The 21,750-nt window shown below is 43.3% G+C and overlaps 1 protein-coding gene and 1 pseudogene across 1 annotated transcript; both read left to right on the top strand.

Annotated features, from left to right (window-relative positions):
- Positions 1 to 992: 992 nt before the first annotated feature.
- Positions 993 to 8,687, top strand: ACBD7 (acyl-CoA binding domain containing 7). Its single transcript, XM_015585602.2, has 4 exons — positions 993 to 1,077; positions 8,046 to 8,163; positions 8,267 to 8,329; positions 8,415 to 8,687. The coding sequence occupies exons 1-4, from the start codon at positions 1,066 to 1,068 to the stop codon at positions 8,486 to 8,488; spliced, it is 267 nt and encodes an 88-aa protein (XP_015441088.1). The 5' UTR covers positions 993 to 1,065; the 3' UTR covers positions 8,489 to 8,687.
- LOC112475667 lies at positions 5,449 to 5,567 on the top strand (annotated as a pseudogene).
- Positions 8,688 to 21,750: the final 13,063 nt, after the last annotated feature.

The following is a 21,750-nucleotide window of genomic DNA, read 5'->3' as shown; positions in this document are numbered from 1 at the left end:
GAATTTTAAAAATAAAAACACAAAAATCAGGCCCAGTACGTTTTTCTAAGGTTCGCTTTTTTCCCCTTTACTTGGTAATGCACTGATATCACTATGAAAATATTTTCGAGGAGAAAATTAGAAAACAAGGGATTTACATTAAAAAGTAGCAAATATTTTTAAAACGTAGTTTGGCTCAAAAACAAGCTAAACTGTTTTTGGGTCTTCTGTCCCTAGCCTTGTTAGAAGTTATTGCATCGTTAGTCGTTCCAAATCGGTAACTTTCTTGACACTGAGTTTGTCAGTTCTTTAATCACCTTGTTCCTCCGTGTTTCTATTTAAATGAAAAGTCAGAAATTAACTTCTCATGTGACTGGGAAAGGCAGTTCTACTTCTTTGAAAATTTAACCAAATGTGAGGCCCAATCCCATTCTGCGTGTCTGCAGACTTGGAGGGACTTTAGGTTTGTTCTCTGGAGAATGGGGTCAGATCGAATAGGTGTGTAGTCCTGTCCTTTACCATAATCGAAAACTAGTTAGCATGTGTTCGTAAGGTAAGTGTTTTTGCTTTATAAAGAGAAGAAAAGACGCAAAATGTCAGCCTTTTTCATTCCTGATAACCTGTGCCTAGAGATGAGTGGAGAGACGTGGGTGGTCTGAACAAATGCTGTCAACCGTCTAGGTTTCTAGGAATTATCGAGAGAACAGAGGTATAGACAAAAAAAAAGGAATCCCCAGGGAGGTCCGCGCCCTGGGGAGACCTCTATAAATTTCCTGCAAACAACCTCTTGAGAAGGAATCAGGGAGCGAGCCAAGAGAGCAGAACTCATTTAAATTCTCTTCCCTTCGCCTTTCCTGTTGCAGTGGCGCGGGCAGCTAACCCCTGCGGGCGCGGACTCCAGGGCTGCTGAGCCTCACCGCCCAGCCCCGCCCCCTGTGATGGCGGCCAATGGGAGCCGGCCGTGCGTGGGGGCGCGGCCAATGGGAGCCGGAGGGCGGGGGCTCGCTGCTCTTTAAGGAGCGGCGGGAGGTGGGGGTCCCAGCAACCGAGTGTCAAGAGTGCGCCAACGGCTGGAGTGTCCCCACCATGTCCCTGCAGGTGAGCCAGAGATCGGCAGGTCGCCTCAGAGGGCATTTTCTCGGGAAGGAAGCGCTCAAGGGGGCGTGGGGCCGGCGTGACGCCCTCCAGGCGGCGGCGCGTCTCGGACCCAGCGGCCCGCGTCCTCCCCCGACCCCCCCGGAGCGGTCTGCGGTGACCCCGAGGACACTCCCACCCCTTAGTGAGTGCCCCCTTATTGCAGTGGAGACCACAGTGGTGTCATTTGTTGACGACCGGCCGGAACTCCCTATGGCAACTCTTGTGGAACCCGGGGGAATGGTTAAACGCAGAGCAGGCACAAGCCCCGGGGAGGGTGGACCAGGCGGCTCCGGGAGGACGGGGCGGCCCCGCTCCCACCCTTTCCTTTTTCGGAGGCGAGGGCGGCTGGGGTCTCACACGCTCCTCTTCGCTCCTGGGTACGTCCGGGGGTTCTCTTGGTTAAGGACAGACTATAATTTAAAAATCCCGTTTTTTTGACATAACGAAATAATCTATGTTCAAGGGTGGAAATTTTGAGGAAAAAGAACAAAGTAAGTAAAAATCATCAGGAATTTCTTCATCAAGTGATAACCACTGCTGACATAATGGGTGCTTTTCTCCTATATACGAGAAATGTGTGTGCGCATGTGTGTGTGCGCGCGCAGGCATGTACATGTACACGTTCATGTGTGTGGGTATATGTGCACACCGATTATGCTGTTATGTTTATACAGTTTTGTTCCTGTACGTAACACTATGTTACGAGCATTTTCTCATTAAATATTCTTCTAAAATACGATATTTTAAAATATCTGCTTACAGATTTTATGGAATGAGCACGGCTCACTTCATTAACCATTCTTCAGGCAATATGTTAGGAGGGTAAAGACACATACTCCAGAGTCAGCGGGGTTCAAATCCAAACCTCACCCCTTCTTAGCTGTGGCATAGTTACTAAACCCCTCTGTGCCTCAACTTTCCTTATCTAAAAATGGAGGAAAGAGACTATTAAAGAGTAAACGAGCTGCATGTACAGAACATTTAAAACAGTGCCTGATGTGTGCTAAGTGGGTTCTTGAACATTTAGGTGTTTTTTTCTTATGTATGACATATAATTCATATTGAACTTTCCTTCCAAAATAATCAAATCTTTCAGTGTCAGAACTTCCTTTTTAGCTTAGTGCTTCATTTTGTTTTGTTTGGCAAAACAGATAGGATTTCTAAACAGTTATAACCTCCAAATTTTATTTAAAAATTACAATGTGTTTACTTCCACAGCAAACCTTTTAGGCAAGCAGACAGACAGTCACATAAACTGGACACATTTCTTGCTTAGATGAAGACACTAAAAGGCAGACTGCTTTTTCTAAAAGATGCAGCTTTTTGTGTCTAGGGAATTCATGATTTTGCAATGGGAACAAAACTAACCCCTTTCCCTCTACACCCACGTTTGAATAACATAAGAACTGCGCAGTTCCTTAAGTGTGAGAATTTTTGACCTTGTTAATTCAATTCCTCACTGGGAAGGAGTTGCTCACAAAGGCATTTCACCCCCATGTGTGGGAGGACCACGTTCTCTGGCTGCAGAAGGTAAAGCTAGATTAGGTGAGAGTCAACCCTCAGGGGCTGTCTTCAGCAGAAGCCAGGATGGTCAGTGCTTTTAGGTGGTAAGAGACAGGTTCCATCTCCAGAAAGGCAGGATGCACTTACTGGGAGTGATGGTGGTGACACTGAGGTCACTGGAGGTGGAGTGCTCCACCAGGAGTGTGGCCGGGGGCCTTGTGATGAACACATGAACAGGAAAAGGTCTGGGGAGAGACCCAAAAACAGTGAAGAATCTCCACCATATTTGCCAGCAAAGTGATGCACACATGCATTAAAGCAGGATGCGGAGGACCTGGCTCCCGAACAATCAGCTCGGTAGAGGCTGAAATTCCTCACTGACCACAGCGAGCCCCGCTCCTCAGCACAGAAACATAACTGAAAGTCCCTTTTGCCCAAATGCTTTGGAGTTAAATGTAAACAGTTGTACATTTAAAAGCTGTTTCTCACCTATGACAACTTTCAGCACCCACTTAATATTTTCTCACAAATACATTTATTTAACAAAGGGCTCAGACAGGCTGTACCTCCTGCCAACTGTCTATACGGCACAGCTCTTGCTCCCAACATGAATATTTACACCGGCCCTCTGTTGTGAGTATGTGGGGGAACAAACAAACACAGGCCCACCCAGCCTTTATGTGGAGCCCTAATACCTGCTGTCTGTGCTGCCTGGAGCCCTTCCCGGCTCCCTTCTATCCCACCCTGTGGCTCAGCTAAGCTCTATCTCCTCTGGGAAGGTTTCTTCCACACCTGCTGCTGCTCCCCCCTCTCTGTTCCCAGAGCACCCAAATATCACATGATCATTGTTGACCAATCATCTCCCAGGAGACCCTGCGCTCCTTGCGAGCCAACTGCCTGTTTATCCCTGGCTGCCTACCCAGGCCTGGGCCATCATAGGTGTTCAACACATCTGTCAAATAGTATGATACGAGTGATGCACTCTGGGAGGGTAGAATCAACAGAACAAAATCAAGAATATTTGTTATTAATCGTTTTTAATCCTAACACCTTCCTGCTGCGGCCAGTAGGATCCTTTTTTCAGCTGAAGCTGAATCTCAGAGGAGCTTAGTTACTTGCAGAGTCCCACAGCAGTGTGTCTCACAGCTAGAATGTAAATCCAGCATCCTGATGTGAGGCCTGCATTCTCTGCACTCCAGCTCATGATGGTTGGATGGGAAAAGGCCTCACAGAGGAGGACACGAGAATCACACCACAGAGCAGGAAGGTCCCAGGTCCAGGTGCCAGGGAAGGGTGTGCTGGACAGAGAATGATCCTGGGCCTGCTCTGGAATGGGCTCCTCTGCCTGGGGAGAGAGGAGGGCCAGGGGCCTCTGAAACTGCATGTGAAACTGTGTCAGGGGCTGGACTCTTCCTTGGAGAGGGTCCAAGGTTTCATGAGACTGCCAGTGGTTCCATACCCCACAAAATATAAAGAACAATTTCCAGAAACTGCTTCATGGAAGGAGGAACCTCACGTGATTTTCGGGAAGCCTTAGAACTCTTACCAAAGCTTGGCTTGCCAAAAGGACTTGAGGTGCTGTCACTGGAAAATGGCAGGAGACGACAGCAAACAGAACACCAAAGACACCTGGTGCACCTGAAGGGGATGATTGTGACACCTCTGTGAATAGCCTGCCTGGCCTGGCCCTTAGGAAGTCCTGCCATTAAGGCAGCATTTTTATTTCGTCCTTATTATAGACACGACATGTGCGCATTATAGAAATTTGGAGAGCGGAGAAAGTATTAGAAATCCAGAAAACTTACCAACAAATGACCTTTTTTTATGCAAAAAAAGATAATTTTTGCATATTTTAGTATATTTTTCTAGTCTTTATTTTTTCTGTATTACTTACAAAGCTGAGTGTATAAACACAACTTCGTATTTTTTGTTAAATTATAAAGTATTTTTTAGGTCTTGCTTTGTTGCAAGTACTTTTTTTTAGTTTTTTCTAGAACTACTTTTTTTCCCTCAAAGAGCCTTATAATAAAAATAATAGTAATTAAACTTTATTGAACCAGTCATTATGTACCAGGCACTATTTTAAATATTTTACATGTGTTAATTTATTTAAATCCTCCTAACAACCTTGTAGGTAGGTGGTGTTATTGGCCCGTATTCCAGATGAAGAAACAGACACAGAGAGGTTAATAACTTGCCCAAAGTCACACAGCCCCAAAACAGTGAAGCTGATATTCAAACCAAGGCAGTCTAGCTCCAGAGTCTGTGTTCTTAACTATGGAATTATGTATAAAGCAGCTGACAATTTCCTAGAAAGACAGAAATATGAGGCAAGACATTCATCCCTTGTCACTTGCACCCATGCTTCTCAGATCCCCGTAGGGAATAATTAGGAGGCTGGGCCATTTTCAAGGTTATTTAGGTTGGAGGGTCTCTGGTTTACAAGTGATTTTTGTTCCTTACAAAACAACTGTTCTAGTTGCGCTACTGGCCTGTCTTTGGCGCTGGATGGAAATTTTATCCAGCAACTCCCCTGAGACCCTTGGGGTCCAGACATTATAGTGGCCTGTCCGCTTCCACTGCAGGCCTTTGGATCAAAAACGAGTTCTGGCTTTGGAGAAAGAAAATGTGGGGTGGGCGTAGAATGCCTCGTTGAGCTGCTTTTATTTGATACCTGACAATTCTGCTTATCTCTGGTTTAAAACAATTAACACATGTAAGTAAAATACAGTTTATTAAAAAAAAAAAAAAAGAATGGAAAAATCATATTAAGGAAAACAATCACCATAGCCTTTGTATATAACCTACTAGGTTAAAAAAGAGAAAGGAGTCTACGGCCATGCCACCCTGAACAAGCCTGGTCCCGTCTGATCTTGGAAGCTAGGCAGGGTCAGGCCTGGTTAGTACTTGGATGGGAGACCACCTACAAAGACCAGGTGCTGTAGGCGTAACAAATTTTAAAAATAAAGCATTGTAAGCTGACAAGTTCCTTGCAATCTGTGAGGTCGACGAAGGGTTGCCTTGCCTAAAAAATAATAATAATAATAAATAAATAAAATAAAAATAAAAAGGAGACAAGAACAAAGCTTCTAAGAGCACTTTGTCTCTGTAAGGAATATGCTGGCCGGGTCCTAGGCTGAGGGTCTTGGGGAGTCAGGTCGGTCAGAGTTCAGAGTCAAGTCACGAAAGGGGAAGACATGGTTTATTACAAAGTTTATAAACGAAGTTTCCAGGAAGCCAGTATCTTTTCACTAGTCAGCTCAAATTTGGCTCAACAACTTCTCTTCTGTAAAGCAGTTGAAATAAGTCTTTTAAATTTTGGTCTCAGTGTTTAAAGGGATCTGATTTACAGGCAACTGAATGAAATTAGAAATATTGCCCTCGGAAACTAGTCCACTAGATAGGGATAAATAATACTGATGTTGCAGAATGTGGGCAAAGAGGCCCTGAGAGGTTATGCCCTGGACAAGATATTAATTGGTAGCAAAGCTGTTGCATTAATAAAATGTGGACTTAGGGAGAAGAGGAGGAAGTGTGCATGAGGGTGGCTGAGAAGCACCGAGTGTAATGCCATTACGGTTTTCTAATAGAAGTTTTTATTTGTGTGCTTTTAACTTGGAAGAGAAATATGTGTTGAAATTTCTCTGCCGTATTTTTTCCCTTTTTAAAAAGTCCTTTGTCTTCACCCAGTTCCTCCGGCCCCTGCCTCTCACGACCACCAGTCTGTTCTGTTTCTGAGTTTGCTTTTTTTTTTTCCCATTTTTCATTCTACATGTAAGTGAAATCATACAATATCTGTCTTTGTCTTATTTCACTTATAATACTCTCAAGGCGCATCCATATTGTCACAAGTGGCAGGATTTTTTTATGACTGAATAATTTTCCATTGTATACATCTTCCTCATCTGTTCATCAATCGATGGACACTTCAGTTACTTCCATGTCTTACTATTGTAAATAATGCTGCAATGAACATCGGGGAGCAAATATTTGTTTGGATAGTGATTTTGTTTCTTTTGAATATATACCCAGAAGTAGAATTGTTGGATCATGTGGTAGTTCTATTTTAATTTTTTGAGGAACCTCCGTACTGTTCTCAGCAGTGGCTGTACCCATTTACAATCCCACTAATAGTGCACAAGGGCTCCCTTTTCTCCATATCCTTGTCAACACTTGTTATTTGTTGACTTTTTTTAATTATAGCCATTCTAACAGATGTGAGGTGATATCTCATTGTGGTTTTGATTTTCATTACTCTGATGACATTTGTCTGATGGCCATCTAGATGTCTTTGGAAAATGTCTATTCAGATCTTCTGCCCATTTTTTAAATCGGATTTTTTGGGGGTGGGGGGTTTTTGGCTATTGAGTTGTCTGAGTTCTTTTTATATATTCTTTATATTTATATTCACCCCTTATTAGATACATGATTTGTGAATATTTTCTCCCATTCAGTAGGTTACCTCTTCATTTGGTTGATGGTTTCCTTTGCTGTGCAGAGTTTTTTACTTCTATGGAGCCCCACTTGTTGATTTTTGCTTTTGTCACTTGTGCTTTAGGTGTCAAAAATCCAAAAAATCATTGCCAAGACTAGTCAAGGAGCTTACCCACTACGTTTTCTTCTAGGAGTTTTGCAGTTTGGGTCTTCTTTTCAAGTCCTGAATCCATTTTGAGTTGCGCTTACGTATGGGGTGAGAGAGTGGTCCAGTTTCATTCTTTCGCATGTGGCCGTCTAGTTTTCCTAATACCATTTACTGTATATTCCACATTGTATATTCTTGGCTCCATTGTCATAAATTAATCAACCATTTAGGTGTGGTTTTATTTCTGGGTCTTTCTCTATTCTGCTCCATTGATCTATGTGCATGTTTTATGCCAATATTGTACTGTTTTGAAAACTATAGCTTTGTAATATAGTTTGAAATCAGGAAGTCGGATGCCTTCAGCTTTGTTCTTATCTCTGAAGATTACTTTGTGTATTTGGGGTTTTTATAATTCCATATAAATTCTAGGATTGTTTTTATATTTCTGCGAAAAAACGCCATTGGAATTTCAGTAGGGATTGCGTTGAATCTGCAGGTTGCTCGGAGTAGTACGGACATCAGAGCAACACTAATTCTTTTAATCCGTGAGCACAGAATAGCTTTCCATTTACTTCTTTCTTCTTCAATTTTTAAACATAGATAAATTGAACATTTTCAGTGTTTGTCCTCCATATCTTATCTATATATCAGGTGTGCCAGGAGAGATGTCCATGAATTAAAATGAGTTATAATAATCCTGGTGGAGCCAGAGCAGTAATGGTTCGTGTCTATTTGAAACCCTCCTCCTCCTCTGGTGGTAAGCGTCCCCAAAGCAGAGGGGCCTGCAAGAAGTTAGCAAAAAAAAAAAAAAAAAAAAAAACGCCTTTTTTCCATTCTGTTTTAGGCTAATTTCAATAAGGCTGCCGAAGACGTGAGGAAGCTGAAAAAAAGGCCAGACGACGAAGAACTGAAAGAGCTCTATGGACTCTACAAACAGTCTTTACACGGGGACATCAACACTGGTATTTACTGTCCTTTTGAAAATAGTAATACGCTTTGAATAATGTTTATAGAAGCCCAGAGTAAAAAGTAAACCTGAAATTGTATCTGTCCTTCTTTTGGCAGAGTGTCCAGGGGTGTTAGACTTAAAAGGCAAGGCTAAGTGGGAAGCCTGGAACCTCCGAAAAGGTGGTTAATTTTTATGTAAGTTCCGTAAACTTTCTTCATTTCCTAGTACGTCTGTCAGTGAAATAAACTGTTTCTATCTTTCTAGGATTATCGAAGGAAGATGCCATGACTGCCTATATTTCTAAAGTAAAAGAACTGATAGAAAAATACGGAATTTAGAATTCAGCACATGAGAAAACTTTCTTTCTGAAGCCTCCATAATGGTTTCTTGACCTAACGTTTAGGAGAGAAATGCACTGTCAACTCTTTACATATCGCAAATATCGTTGCTAGTAACATGAATTGTAATCCTTAATTAGAAGTGTGATAAACTGTATATTTAATGAAATTTTACTTGCTAAAACCGGGTGTTTTTTTTTTTATTTAGGTTTCTGATTCATTATGTGTATCAAAGACTAATCAACATAAAGAGGTGATTTTAAGCGTTCTTTTTAAAAGGTTATTGCTCTGGTAGCATGTGCACAGAAGTGTTAACGATCATTTGTTCTTTTGGCTTCTCTGTTTTTCTTTGATAGGTTAGTATTACTGTTTTGATTACACCAGTAATACAGTTTTTAAAGTAATACAGTTTTAAAGAACCAGTAACAAGATCGTTCGTTTGCTGTGCCGTGTAGCTTTGGGGTTCATGCTGACACAGGGCCTGGCTCCTGTCCTAGTTCCAGTCCTCACTCTGTGACTTAGTTACTAGGTGACCTGAGGCAAATTACTTAACCTTGCTGTAGAGTCGGGAGGAAAATCAATCTCTCAGAGGTGTCAGAATTGACTGAGATAACTATAGTTTTAAAGCTTATGTTATATAAAACATAACAACAAATAAACTAAATTTTTAAAAATAAATTTGAGTCTATAGCTCGTCAAAGAAAAAAAGCTAACAGGACTATCAATTATTTTTCTTTAAATTTTTACTTTTTAAACAAATCAAAAAATGAAACTGAAATGTATATAGTGATGATAAACTGAACAACTACTGAACCTCTTACTGTGAGTTTTATCAGAGTGAAAATGTAGAGTCTGAAATATATTGGCCCAATACTCAGTCTTTTTGGCTGGTATACAGGCTCTCAGAAAAAAGACAGTCTCATTTGAACATTTCTAAAATCTGAGAGTCCATAGGATAAAAATTCCCAAGAAACAGTGTGCCTCTATTGCCTGCATAAGGGTTCAGGTTTGCTATGGTATGACCAGAAGGGTAGATTGATTTCATGTGACTTAAAAAAAAAAAAAATCTAGATCAACTAGATGAATTTCCAGGGAATTATGCTGTGAGAAAAAAGCCAGTCCCAAAAGGATTCATACTGTATGATCCCATGTTTGTAACATTATTGAAATGGCAAAATTATAAACCTAGAAGACTGAATAGCGAGTGCCAGGGAGGAGGCTCGTGGGTGTGGCCGCGTGAGGGCAGCGGCGGGACCCTGTGGTCAGCGGACGTCCTGCATCTTGACTGGATCAGCGTCAGCATCCGGGCGATGATGTTACGTGGGGATTGCGTACGGTGTTCCTGTCTGGGAAACGGGGTCGCGCTGTGTTATTTCTAACCATCACATGCGAATCTCTGAGTATCTCAAAATAAAGAGCTTGATTAAAAAACAACTCTAGCTTGATTCCTAATCTGGAAAATTCTGGGAAGTAATGATGATTCTCACCTCTAGTAAGTTTTGCCTGAAGATAGTCAGAAACCTCCGACGATGAGGTCAGCATCCAGATCCAGCGGCGAGGAGACAGCAGTGACAGGCGAGGGCCTGGCCGCGCTTCCAGCTCTCCGTGGACTTCATTTCCACCAGGCGGAGCGGCAGGTGAAGAAGCCCATCGCGAAAGTCTGGCCTCGACTCCATCGTGAGATTCCCACCTATGGGCTATATTAATAATCTGTTCCAATTAATAATCAAGAATCAGAACGACTTTAGTACCAGGCCTTCTGTAAGGGGACCCTGGAAATCATATCATAGCAGACACGAAAGCACAGCATCGCACACACTAAGTTAAACACAGCATCATTTGCTTGAGGCTGTTTTTAACTTAAATTTATTACGTGAATTCTAACACAAAGCCTTCGCCCCATAATGAACTGATATTCTTTGTACTTTGTTAAAAATGAATGATAAATTCTGAAAAATTCCTCCTGTATGCATTTCCCTTGATCTTGTTTACTAAGACTCTCTATATGATTTTAAAATCGTAACAAAAAACACGAACGCATATCGTGCAATCATAAATATTTCAGTGTTTTCAAAGTTAACGTTTTAATATCTAACGCCGTGTTAAGCCGTCGAAGCCCTGAGGAAGAGACATCGGTTGCATCAAGTAGTGGCGTTTATCGTGAAGATGTAGAGGAAGAAAGGAAGCCAGGATGCCCGATGGAACAGCCAGGACTCCAGGACACAGTCTGCGAGCTGCCAGGGGGCGGGGTCCACGCAGCCCAGGGACCCGGCGCCCCGTCATCGCTGCCAGCAGGCACCTGTGGATCCCACTCGCAGTGTCCTCTGTTACTCTGGCTCAGCCCCTTTTCCCTATTTCTGCTTTTTCTTTCCTCTTTTAGTCCCTGTTTGTTTCCAACTGTTCTGTTTTCTCCCTGCGTCAACACGGGATGGTCACGGAGAGAGGCCGAGGCAGCCTATGGGACTTGGCATTTGCGCTTGGCCACTCCATATGCCCAGGGCCAGACTCTAGATCGGTTGCCCATGGGAGGGCTCCCAAGAGTCCCAGTCGGTCACTGCCAGGGCACTAGCAGGGCCGCTCGGAGCCAACAGGCAGGTGACATGGAGGAGTCAGTCCATGAGAAGAGGGCTAGGGCCTGCGGGCACTCTGCGGACTTGCCAGGACAGATGGCGGCGAGTGCTCAGGCCTGTCTCATTTTAACCAAGCAGTGGGTTACATTTCCTTAGTTAACGGGACAACCCTGCATTTCAAAAGATCAGCTCAGGCTTTGAGCCCCAGCCGATGAAGCAATGATTTCAAGCATTTCCCTTGCCCGTCATTTTCACGGTTTAAAACAATTGATGAAGGAAAAAATGGATCATTTACCAAGCAGGAATTTTGTTGACAAACTTCCCACAGATGAGATTCAAATGAGATTCTAATACAAAGATAAAGCACCCCACCAGAAGCATGCTTAACCTACTTGTCTTTTGTCCTCAGATACATAAATGCTCAGTGGAGAAATACATATCTAGTCAATCACTGACAGTAGTATATGTATAATATTCTAGTCTCTGAATAAAACCAATGAGCTACTTCTGAAAAATTAAGAGTCTCTTATAATCTATTTTGAGACCAAAAGGAAAAATATATAAAAATAGGCAAGCATCGATATTTCTAAACATTGGGTTATATAGTTCTTGATGAAGTTCTCAGTAAAAGTTTCCATGAAATAAAAGTGATCTCCTGGAAGTACATGAATATCAAAACTCCCACTGGTAACATCTTTCCAGTCTAAAAATAAATTTATTTTTTATTAGTTAACAAATGACATTGAAAACAACAAAAGATTTACTTCTAGGTATTACCTTTCTGAGATCTGACACCAGTGATACTCTGTAACCAGAGTTACTTCCATGGTCTCATGTTCTGTAAGTCCTGTGTGTTTAATTTCTCTAAGACCTATCAGTATACACACAACCTATCATTTTACCCACAACCTATCATTTTACATATGACTGACATCTCTCCATTTACGTTAAATAAAATTTGGGCCAATATTCTAGTCATCACGGTAATTGCCAGCTGACATTAGCTGAAAATCATCAAACAAATGATAGAATACTCCAACTATCAAAATCATTCGCCTTTCATATCTTTTACTATATCTTCAAGTCCCAAAAAGCTTGTTAAGTCACAAAATAGAATGGCCTCAGATGGTGTGTCAGGTCTGGAAACAAAAAAGAGCCAGTTAGTAACTTCCTAATCACCATCACAGGACCTTCGGCTAATCGCGTCGCTTAGATGAAACTTGGTGTGTCCTCACTTCTTTCTCTCTTGCTATTTCCAGCAATCCAAACATTTTTCTACCAGCGGTACTTCTACCTGTCAGATCCTGTCTGTGGACCAGACCATTTTCCAAGATCACTTGACTCCTAGAACAATACAGATGGCAGCAGGATGGCACCTGGGCCCCCAGTCCAACTCAGGGTGAGGCTGGTTATAACTAATCCCCTTCACCGCCGTTCCCCAGACACAGCCACCTCTGTGTTCCCAGCTTCTCACGGTCCAGCAGAGGGCTGCAATGAACGGAACCAAAGCAGGTTCATGCAAGCAGAGCCCCTGAGTTGGTGTCACCTATTCTCAGTTTAATCACAACAGCAATAAACAGATGTCGAGCGAGGTGCTGGTTGCTATGTTAGCCACTAGGGACCTGTGGGTAAACAAACATGGTCCTTTTCCTCCTGCCCTTTAGAGACTGACTGGGGACATGGATATCAATGAAACAATCAGAAACTAGAGAGATGGTTAAGTGCTACCAAGTTCAGGGGGATCCACAAACACTTGACAGTTGGGGGTGGGAGTGGCAGCCAGCAAGGTCTCCCTGGGGAGAAGGAGTTGGACCAGAGAGCTAAATGAATAGGACCAAACTTGGCAAAGGGGAGAGAGGCAGCAGGGGAAGAGGGGAGAGAATGAGCACAAACCAGCCACTGTCGTTCAGAGAGCGAAGGGGGTCAGGGGACAAACGAGGTGGAAGAGGTGAATGAGGGCCAAGTCCAGGCCTCGGACAGGATTCTGGTCATCCTTAGAATGACAGGAAGCCACCAAAGGACTTAAGGCAAGTGTGTCATGACCAGACTCAACTTCCACCCCCTGGGTATAATATGGGGAATGGACTGGAGGGGACAAGGGGGGGTCTCTGACCAGTTCGATGGCTCCGTAAGTACTTCAGCAAGAATTCCTGCTCCTGGCCAGAATGCAGAAAACTAGGAGCGCCCTCCAAGCCTGACCATGAGAAAAAGCCCGACAAACAACAAGGTCATAACTTTTCTTGAACTCATCAGCTGAGTCTGCGAGGCAAACTAGAAACTGAATTCAGAGGAGGGCCGGGCCCCTCTCAGGAGAGGCAGGACGTGTGGGCTGGCTCACGTGCACAAAGCATGCGGGGAAGGGGCATCTGCTGGATGTTAGAGGGAGAAGAAATCAGCTAACGGGTGAAAGTGCTGGAGACTGGGGGCGGGACAGCTGTCAGCTGGAAGCCACGCTGCCTTGCAGGACCTTTTCCCTGGGCCTCCAACCCGGCTTCATAAGAAAGACTGTGAGCAGGGCATAGGCCAGAAAGAGCCCCTGGGCGAGGCAGGTGGGCAGTAGGAAATTGCTGTGGCCGTGAAATGGGTGCTAAACCCTGGCCCTGCCAGGCCCTTCTCTCCTATGAAGCAAAGCCTCAGCTGCGGGGGGAGGGGCGTCAGACACTTTCAAAGGCCCACCGCTGCAGGGAATGGAAGCCTTAGCCCTCCACCCGTGGGGACTGGGGACGTGGGGATGGAGGAGGACATGGTCTTGGGCTCACATCTCTACCCAAACTTCTGCCTCTGGGGTGAGGCAGGAATTCCCACTCAAGACCGACCGCAGGCACGAGGAGAAGGGGCAGGCATGCCGAGAGAGTCCCAGCCACCGGGCCTGCCAGGAATGGGAGCTGAGGACTGTCTAGGACGTCCACGCACTCCCCATCGCACCCCAGAGGCCGACACCACACTTCAACAAGCAACAGCTGCCCATTGGGGGAACATGAGGAAAATTCCCCAGCAGCCCACTCTCCATGCTGAGCACACAGCAACGCCGGGGCGCTTGGAAGCTGGCATTGCCCCGAATTATAATAACAAAACCCAAACAGCTCATTTCCAGCCTAGATCAACTCAACTCCCCACACTGATAGCCTGACAGAAGATGGGACGTGTCGAAATCCAGGTGTAAAAAAGTATGTACATCAGTCTTTTATGCATGATCTGTGGCTTTCGATAAAAAAAAAAAAAAATCAGACACACAAGAAAACAAGAAATAACTCCATTGTTGGGAGGCAAGGCAACAGATAAGCCCCAGATGTTGAAAGTATCAAGCAGGGACTTTAAATACCTTTGACTGAGATGTCAAAGGATTTCATGGAAAAGGTGGACGACATGCCCGAACAAATGGGGGAGTTCAGTACAGAGGGGAAAACTGTAAGGAAGAGTCGAAGAGCAACGGCAGGAACGAACGGCAACCAAAACGAGGTATTCTTTTGACAGGCTCATCAGCTAAGAGAGGACACAGCTAAGGAAAGAATCAGTGAACCTGAAGACGACCAACAGGGAGCACCTGAACTGAAACTCAAAAAGGAAAGTTAAAAAGGCAGAGCATCCGAGAGTCGTGGGTCAAAAGCAGGCAGCCTAACGAGCGCGTTGTCAGTGTCCCAGAAGGAGAGCTGCAAGCAGCCCAGAAGACCAGGCAGCAGGTGAGAACAGCTGGAGTGAGTTGGGAGCAGTCAAAGGTTTCCCACCTGTCCCAGGTTTGCATTTTGGCCTCCAGGATCTGAGAGCCTGGGTGGTGATGGAAGGGACGGAGAGAGATGCCTTATAGGCCTGATTTTTATTTATATTGGGAACAGCTGAGAGCTACAGGGACAAGAAGACAAAAAAGGCGGAGAAGGGAAGGAGCAGGAGTGAGGGAGGCGCTCTAGAGAGCGGGTTTGGGCGGGGTTGCTGGAATCTGGAGAGAGGAAGCCAGTAGCCGTGGGTAGTTAGTTACTGTGACCTGATCCACGGCGAGAGGGTGAGAACGCTAAGGTTTTCTAGATGGCATTTTGTTTCGGTGTTCGGGAGGTTTCTTTTGAGAACTGTTGGAAGTTCGGCTGAGACTGTAGCACACCGCCACCGCAGCGTCCCGTCTGTGAGGCCGAGCGGCCCGCGGTAGCCCTCCCATGAGTGCGTGTCCTAGGTGACAGCCGCAGAGTCACAAGTAAGGTAAGTCCCCGATATGACTTCGTCAACAGCCCTTGGGATAAACAAGCACTTCTGCCTCCCAGAGCCTTCCCCTATGCGTCCCTTAGATAGGACCCCCATGAAGCTCAGCAAACCCCATTTTTTTGTTTTTTGTTTTCTGGTTTGGCTCGAACCGCCTGGCTTTAGCCCAGGAGCCCCAGAGCACTCCAGCAGCGGACGCTAACAGAGCCATGTGCTGCAGGTCCTGCCGCGCCCTGCGTGCACCCTGCCTTGACCTCCCCGGTGGCCCTCCTGCAGGACCCGTGAGTAATAAACGGCTCTATTTCAATGCGTCTGGTGGTCTGCGGGGGAGCGCAGCCCACCTCCATCGACCTCGGGGGGCTCTGCTTAACAAATGTTAACAAATCCACGAGAACTTTTGGTGGCGATGTTTTTTATTGTTTTGTTTTTCAAAACTGCTGTGGTTACTTATGTTGCCGACCTGACCTCGTTTACCTCTCACCACAGCACCTGGAGGGCGCTACTCCGCTCCCTCTGGCAGGTGAGACTGTTCGGGAAACTTGCTCTGAGTCCCGTAGCTGGTAAGCGGCGGGCAGAGGGTTTGAGCCTGGTCAGCGGAGTCTGCGGACGGCGTGTTTAACCTCTGGGCAGGGCTTATTAAAAACCAGCTTTTGCAGACATATTCCATCGAATGTCCACAATGATTTGGATTACTTTTTCATTTGGGGGAGGGGTGATGTCAGACTAGTGTTTCTTCGATTCTGACTCTGTGCTCAGCCCGCGACACAGACAGCTTATCCCTGTGAGAATCGCACTTGGGTGAAGACGGTTGGGACAGAAGTAGCCAGAGGTGAATCGACTTGGGCGCCCAGGAGGTGGGCAGTGCATGGAGGGGTGTGTCGAAGGCGAGGGGGATGGCCTGTGTTTTCAAGGTGGCTCCACCTTTGGTAGCTATTTGTATAAACTTAGAGTCACAAACACTATTCTGGTGGCCTCTGCCCAGTTCTAGGCATCGTGGAGGAAATAAAAGAAACACAGACCCCAGGAACGTACGCGGAGGAGGCAAAGCCCAGGCCCCTCGGGAGAAATAGGTGTCTCTCATGGTGACTAGGGGCCAAAGGCTGGGCCCGCAAGGCCACTCGCTCAGGGGAAGCTGGGCAGGAGGAGCCGTTGGGAGGCTTAGATGGTTGAGAAGGCTTAGATGGTTGAGGAGGCTTTAGGAATGCTCGGTCCTCACTCTGGCCGGAAGGATCAAGCGTCAGTACGTACATCTCCTGGGACAAAGGTGCCATTGAGCTCAGTGAGTTCATGAACAAAATCCACAAAAAGCCAACCACTCCTTCTCCCTCGGTTCCCTCCCCTCAGCTTGAGAAGTAGGGATCTTGTGCCCGGCATTAATTTCTTCAGTGAATACTTGTGATCCGATAAAACGTGTATGTTAAACCACATACACACATTTATTTAAAGAGAAATATTCTCTATTCATCCTTTCTCGATAGAATTTCTGTGCCCAGGCTCTATTCTAAGCCAGTAAAAACATCACAGGTTTCCCCACAGGAAATGAAATCAAACTCTTAGAATCTTGTCTTTCTGTATAAGCAGCCTCAGAGAACAGCCAATCCACATTTTTCTATAATCATTTCCTTTAAAAAAAAATCACTTAATTCAGTTACAAATAATTTCTAAAAATGCATATATCTGCCATCATTTGCAACAGTTCCTTGTCAACAAAATCCTTAGGAGTGCCTCTGAAATTCAAAAGGGGGGGAAGCTGGAATTTTCTTCTGTCAATTCTGTATCTTTAGGAATTTGAGCCTGGAACATGTCCTTGAAATGTTAATAGCACAGGTCTGGCATTTCATAGCCGCCCCCTACCCTGCCCCCAAGGGAAGAGGCATTAAATCAAGGTTGGGAAGTGGACTCCTTTATCTGCAGGTTTGTTTTTTTTTGGGGGGGGGGGTGGCTATTTCTTTTTAAAAGCAGAGAGAAGAAAGCTCCTCTCTGCTAGCAACCCGTGTCGCAATGCCATCCAAACGGCAATGGGGGCCTTTCTGGGGATGGGGAAGGGAGAGCCTGAGCAGCAGGACAGCAGCACTGACTTTAAAAGTCCCGGTGGTTCTGAAACATGGACGTCCTTGTCCCCTTCGGCGATTTCAAGGATTCTTTCTTGGATCTGATCCAGTTACTTGGCTGAACGTTGATTCAGTTCCCAGCCGAGCCAGAAGCACTAGCGTCAGCTTAGCTGGGAGATGCCAGGGATACAGCAAGCACTGGCCAGGAAACAGGCGAAGTGCATTCCAGAGAAAAAGAGATGGTGATGGTGAAAGAGATTTGGAGGTCTTTCTATTAGCCAGTAGTATCCTCGCCATCGTCCCCAGGCTGGACCAAAATTCACCAGATAGGAAATAACAACGTGATCTCTCCCTACCACACCCCCGCCCACTCCCCCCGCCTTTCCCCTCCTCTTGATCTCCCACTCCGAGGAAAATGAAATTACATGAGGAGCAGCTGTGCTGGGCAGAAATAAATACATCAGTTCTAGCTTATGTTTTTCATTTAGATGTGGTGCAGTCATGAAAGCAATATAGGATCCCACCCTACATTTGGGAGAGAAAAACATGGTAACTGTTCAACAAACATGATAATCCATTGAAAATCAGTAAGAATGAGGATCATAAATAGCAATGATCATGAAGTAGGCAAAGAAAAACATACGTTAGCTGAATAGTAGGTGCGTTAATAAAAGGCATACATACGTTCAATGTTTTATATCAGCATAAGAAGTGTTTTAAGACATCTTACGTAATACAGTCAAGATTTAGTACTTATTTCCACAATGTCTTGAAATTCATTTAAATTTCTTTTTCTCCCTTCAGATACGTATCTCTGTGTCTTTTCTAGTGCTTATCAGCAGTTCTCAAAATGTAGTCTGGGGTCTCCCACAAATTCCTGAGAACTTTTCAGGTGATCTACGAGGTTAAAGCTATTTTCATGCTAATCCTACAGTACTACTTGCCTTTTACACTCATTGTCTCATGAGTGGCCACGTGACATGGACTAGTGCAATGGTTTGAACGCAGAAGCAGAAGTGAGGACCTAGCTGTCTTCTGTGAAGCCACACTTTAAACAGATTTGCTAAAGTGTAAAACCATGCCATTCTTCTCGTTTGGGGGGTGGGGGTGGAGATAGTCTTTTACATAAAAATATATTATTTATGTCAACATATAACAAGTTTATTAAGGTTATTTTAAGATAAGTTAAATATCTTTAGGATTCCTTAGTTTTAATTTCTAATCTGGTAAATAGTGACATCATATCACACATCAACAAAAACTCTTTGAGGTCCTCAATGCTTTTTAAAAGTATTAAAGCAGTGCTGGGACCCAAAGCTTTGTGAACTGTACATATTAGATATATTTTGTAAACAATACTGCCAGAGATTTATTTTGTACATATCCTAGGGGGGGAAAAGGAGAACTCAGTTCCACATTCATTGCTGATGGAGTGTAGTTTGCAGATAATTCAGAAACACATATCAGGAGCTTTAACAATGCCTATCAATTAACCTAAATTCTGGAAATCGATCCTAAGGCACTTGTAAGAGATATATACTGAACTTTCTACAAGAATGTTCACCGAAGTGTTTTTATAACAGGAAAAGATAGAAGTATCTCTTATGTCCACAAAAGGAGATTGATAAAACAAATAATGAAGTAGTGTGTTTTTAAAGCAGTGAAAGACCTCCACATCAATAGCAAGTGACAGAAGCTCAGGAAAAGATAGAAAACAGGACCTCACCATATAAAAATACTATGGAACAACAATATTATCTGGGATGATGAATATTTTTTATTTTTCGCTTGACCATATCTATAAATGTTATATAATATCATAGCCAAAGTTTAGTGAGCCCTTACCACATACCAAGTAATTTATGATCATTATTCATTCAATGCTCACAAGTGGGAACTATTCTTGTGCCAGCTTTATAGCAGAGAAAATGAATTCAGAAAGCTAAGGAATTTGCCCAAGGTCAAGCTGAGAACGAGGCAGTCAAAACTCCAGGGTTACAATCTAACCTTAAAATTATACAACCTAGCTTAAGAAACATACTATTTACATAATTTTTAATGTTAAAAATAAAGGGAGATATAAGTTGCTGCTAGAGTCTTGATTTTACAAATCTCAAATTTTTGCCCCAAAGGGAAAAAAGTATAATTACTAAACAAACTGGCCGATTGTAAGAGTCGTGACTGGTCCTACTTACTGAACATCCTGGGACAATTTTCCAAAGAGAAGATGCCAAAACGAGGCCAGGACTTGCACACTCCTTAAAGAAAGATTTCGATTCACCGTGTCACCTCGCATTTACGTCTTCATGGCCCCTACCGTGCCTTTTCTTTCCGTCTGACTTTCTTGTTTGAGAACAGCTATAGCCATATTTAATCAATCACTCCTTCAAGCAGCGATGAAGCAGCATAACTAATCAAAAAGATATGCATCTCACGTGACACAAAAAAACAACATTAACCATGGAATTGCGATGGAAAGAACTCACCCAAATGTCTTTTAAAACATTGGCCAAAATGCGCAAATGGTTCATCCTAGATGGCTGGAAGCAGAGCACACGCAATTTCATTCACTACCTGGCAGACGTCACTTATAAAACGTTCTTCAAATTGACTTTCTCGTCCAGCAAGCCTTACGGCACGCACTGGAGATTGAGAAACCCAAGTCAGTACAGTGAGTGAAATGCTTTGATGTTGTAAAGGAGCTTATATTAACATGATGTGAATAATTTTTTAAAAAATGAATACTAAGGGTCAAATCCAGTGATATAAAGTATTTAGAATTCGCTGATAAAAAAAGCATAAAATACAGTAGACTAAATATCTAAAAAATACTCTCCAACTGCAAAATATCAAGACATGCTTTAGATGCTTAGTTTAGCTCACAATAAAAAGGAATCGCTAGAATGAAAAAGAGAAAACTGAAAATTCAGGCAGTGAGCATGTGCTAACGGAAGGGCTACGCTGATGCCCATGGCCTGTATCAGAAAAATAAAACGTCACGTTTCAAGGTTAGACGGCAAGAAGTCAAGGCAAGTTTGAGAGTTAGAATGGAATCCTCTTCATAAAACCAGGAAGCTCTAAGCTGTAAACTCTCAGTGAAAATTAGATTGGGCGAGGAGGAATCTTAACAGCAAAGGGAGAACACTTTTTGTGTTTACCATGGCTCTAAATGGGGTAAAGTCTGCCCCATATACATATATTTTCAACCAAAGTCTTGCATTTATGCAAGTTTGAGGTTTAAGTTTATACTATCTTGGTAATCGGGGAGAAATGAAGCTGAAAAAGCTCACGGTGGTACTGGAATTTGTGTTCTAGATTCCACATGTCAGTGAGATCATATGGTATTTGTCTTTTTCTCTCTGAATTATTTCACTTAGTGTGATGCCCTCACGGTGCATCCATGTTGTTGCAAAGGGCAGGATTGTCTTCTTTTCATGGCTGAATAATATTCCATTATATATGTATATCACATTTTCTTTATTCACTTATCTGTCGATGGACAAATAGGTTGTTTCCATACCTTTGCTCTTTGTAAGTAAGTTGAATGAATATGGAGGTGAAACTATCTCTTCAAGATAACAGTTTTGTTATACACAGATGTGGGCTTGCTACATCATATATGGTAGTTCTATTAATTTAGGGGGCAGGGGGACATTCATACTGTTTTCCATAGTGCCTGCACCAATTTACATGACCAGTAACAGTGTACAAAGGTTTGTTTTTATCACATTCTTGCCAGTGCTAGCTATCTAGCTGTTTGTTTGTTTGTTTGTGTGTTTATTTAATGATAGCCATTCTAACAGGTTTGAGATGATAGCTCATTGTGGTTTGATTTGCATTTCTCTGATGTTTAATGATGTTGAGCATCTTTTCATGTACCTGGTGGCCATTTATGTGTCTTCTTTAGAAAAATGTCTATTCAGGTTCTTTGCCTATTTTTTAATTGGATTGTTTTAGGTTTTCTGCTATTTAGTTGGATGAGTTCCTTATATAGTTTGGATATTGACCCCTTATTAAATGTGTGGTTTGCAAATATTTTCTCCTATTCTGTAGGTTGTCTTTTCATTTTGTTGATGGTTTCATTTGTTGTGCAAAAGCTTTGCTTGTTTTTTTGATATAGTCCTACTTGTTTATTTTGCTTTTGTTGCTTGTGCTTTAGGTGTCATATAAAAAAATTAATCACCAAGACCAACATCAAAGATCTTTTTCTCTATATTTTCTTCTAGGAGTTTTATTATTTTAATTCTTACACTTAAGTTTTTAATTCACTTCGAGTTCATTTTTGTGAGTGGTATCAGGGTCTAGTTTTATTATTTTGTGTGTGAATATCCAATTTTCCCAGTACCGTTTATTGAAGAGACTCTCTTCTCCATCAAATATTCTTTCTTGTCAGATATTATTTGATCAGATATATATGGGTTTATTTCTTGACTCTCAATTCTCTTCTATTTGT

This window comes from Pteropus alecto, unplaced genomic scaffold (assembly GCF_000325575.1).
Source record: "Pteropus alecto unplaced genomic scaffold, ASM32557v1 scaffold11, whole genome shotgun sequence".
In the NCBI taxonomy this organism is placed as follows: domain Eukaryota; kingdom Metazoa; phylum Chordata; class Mammalia; order Chiroptera; family Pteropodidae; genus Pteropus; species Pteropus alecto.
Note: the sequence above shows the minus strand (reverse complement) of the source record. Positions and strands in the feature narration are given on the sequence as shown.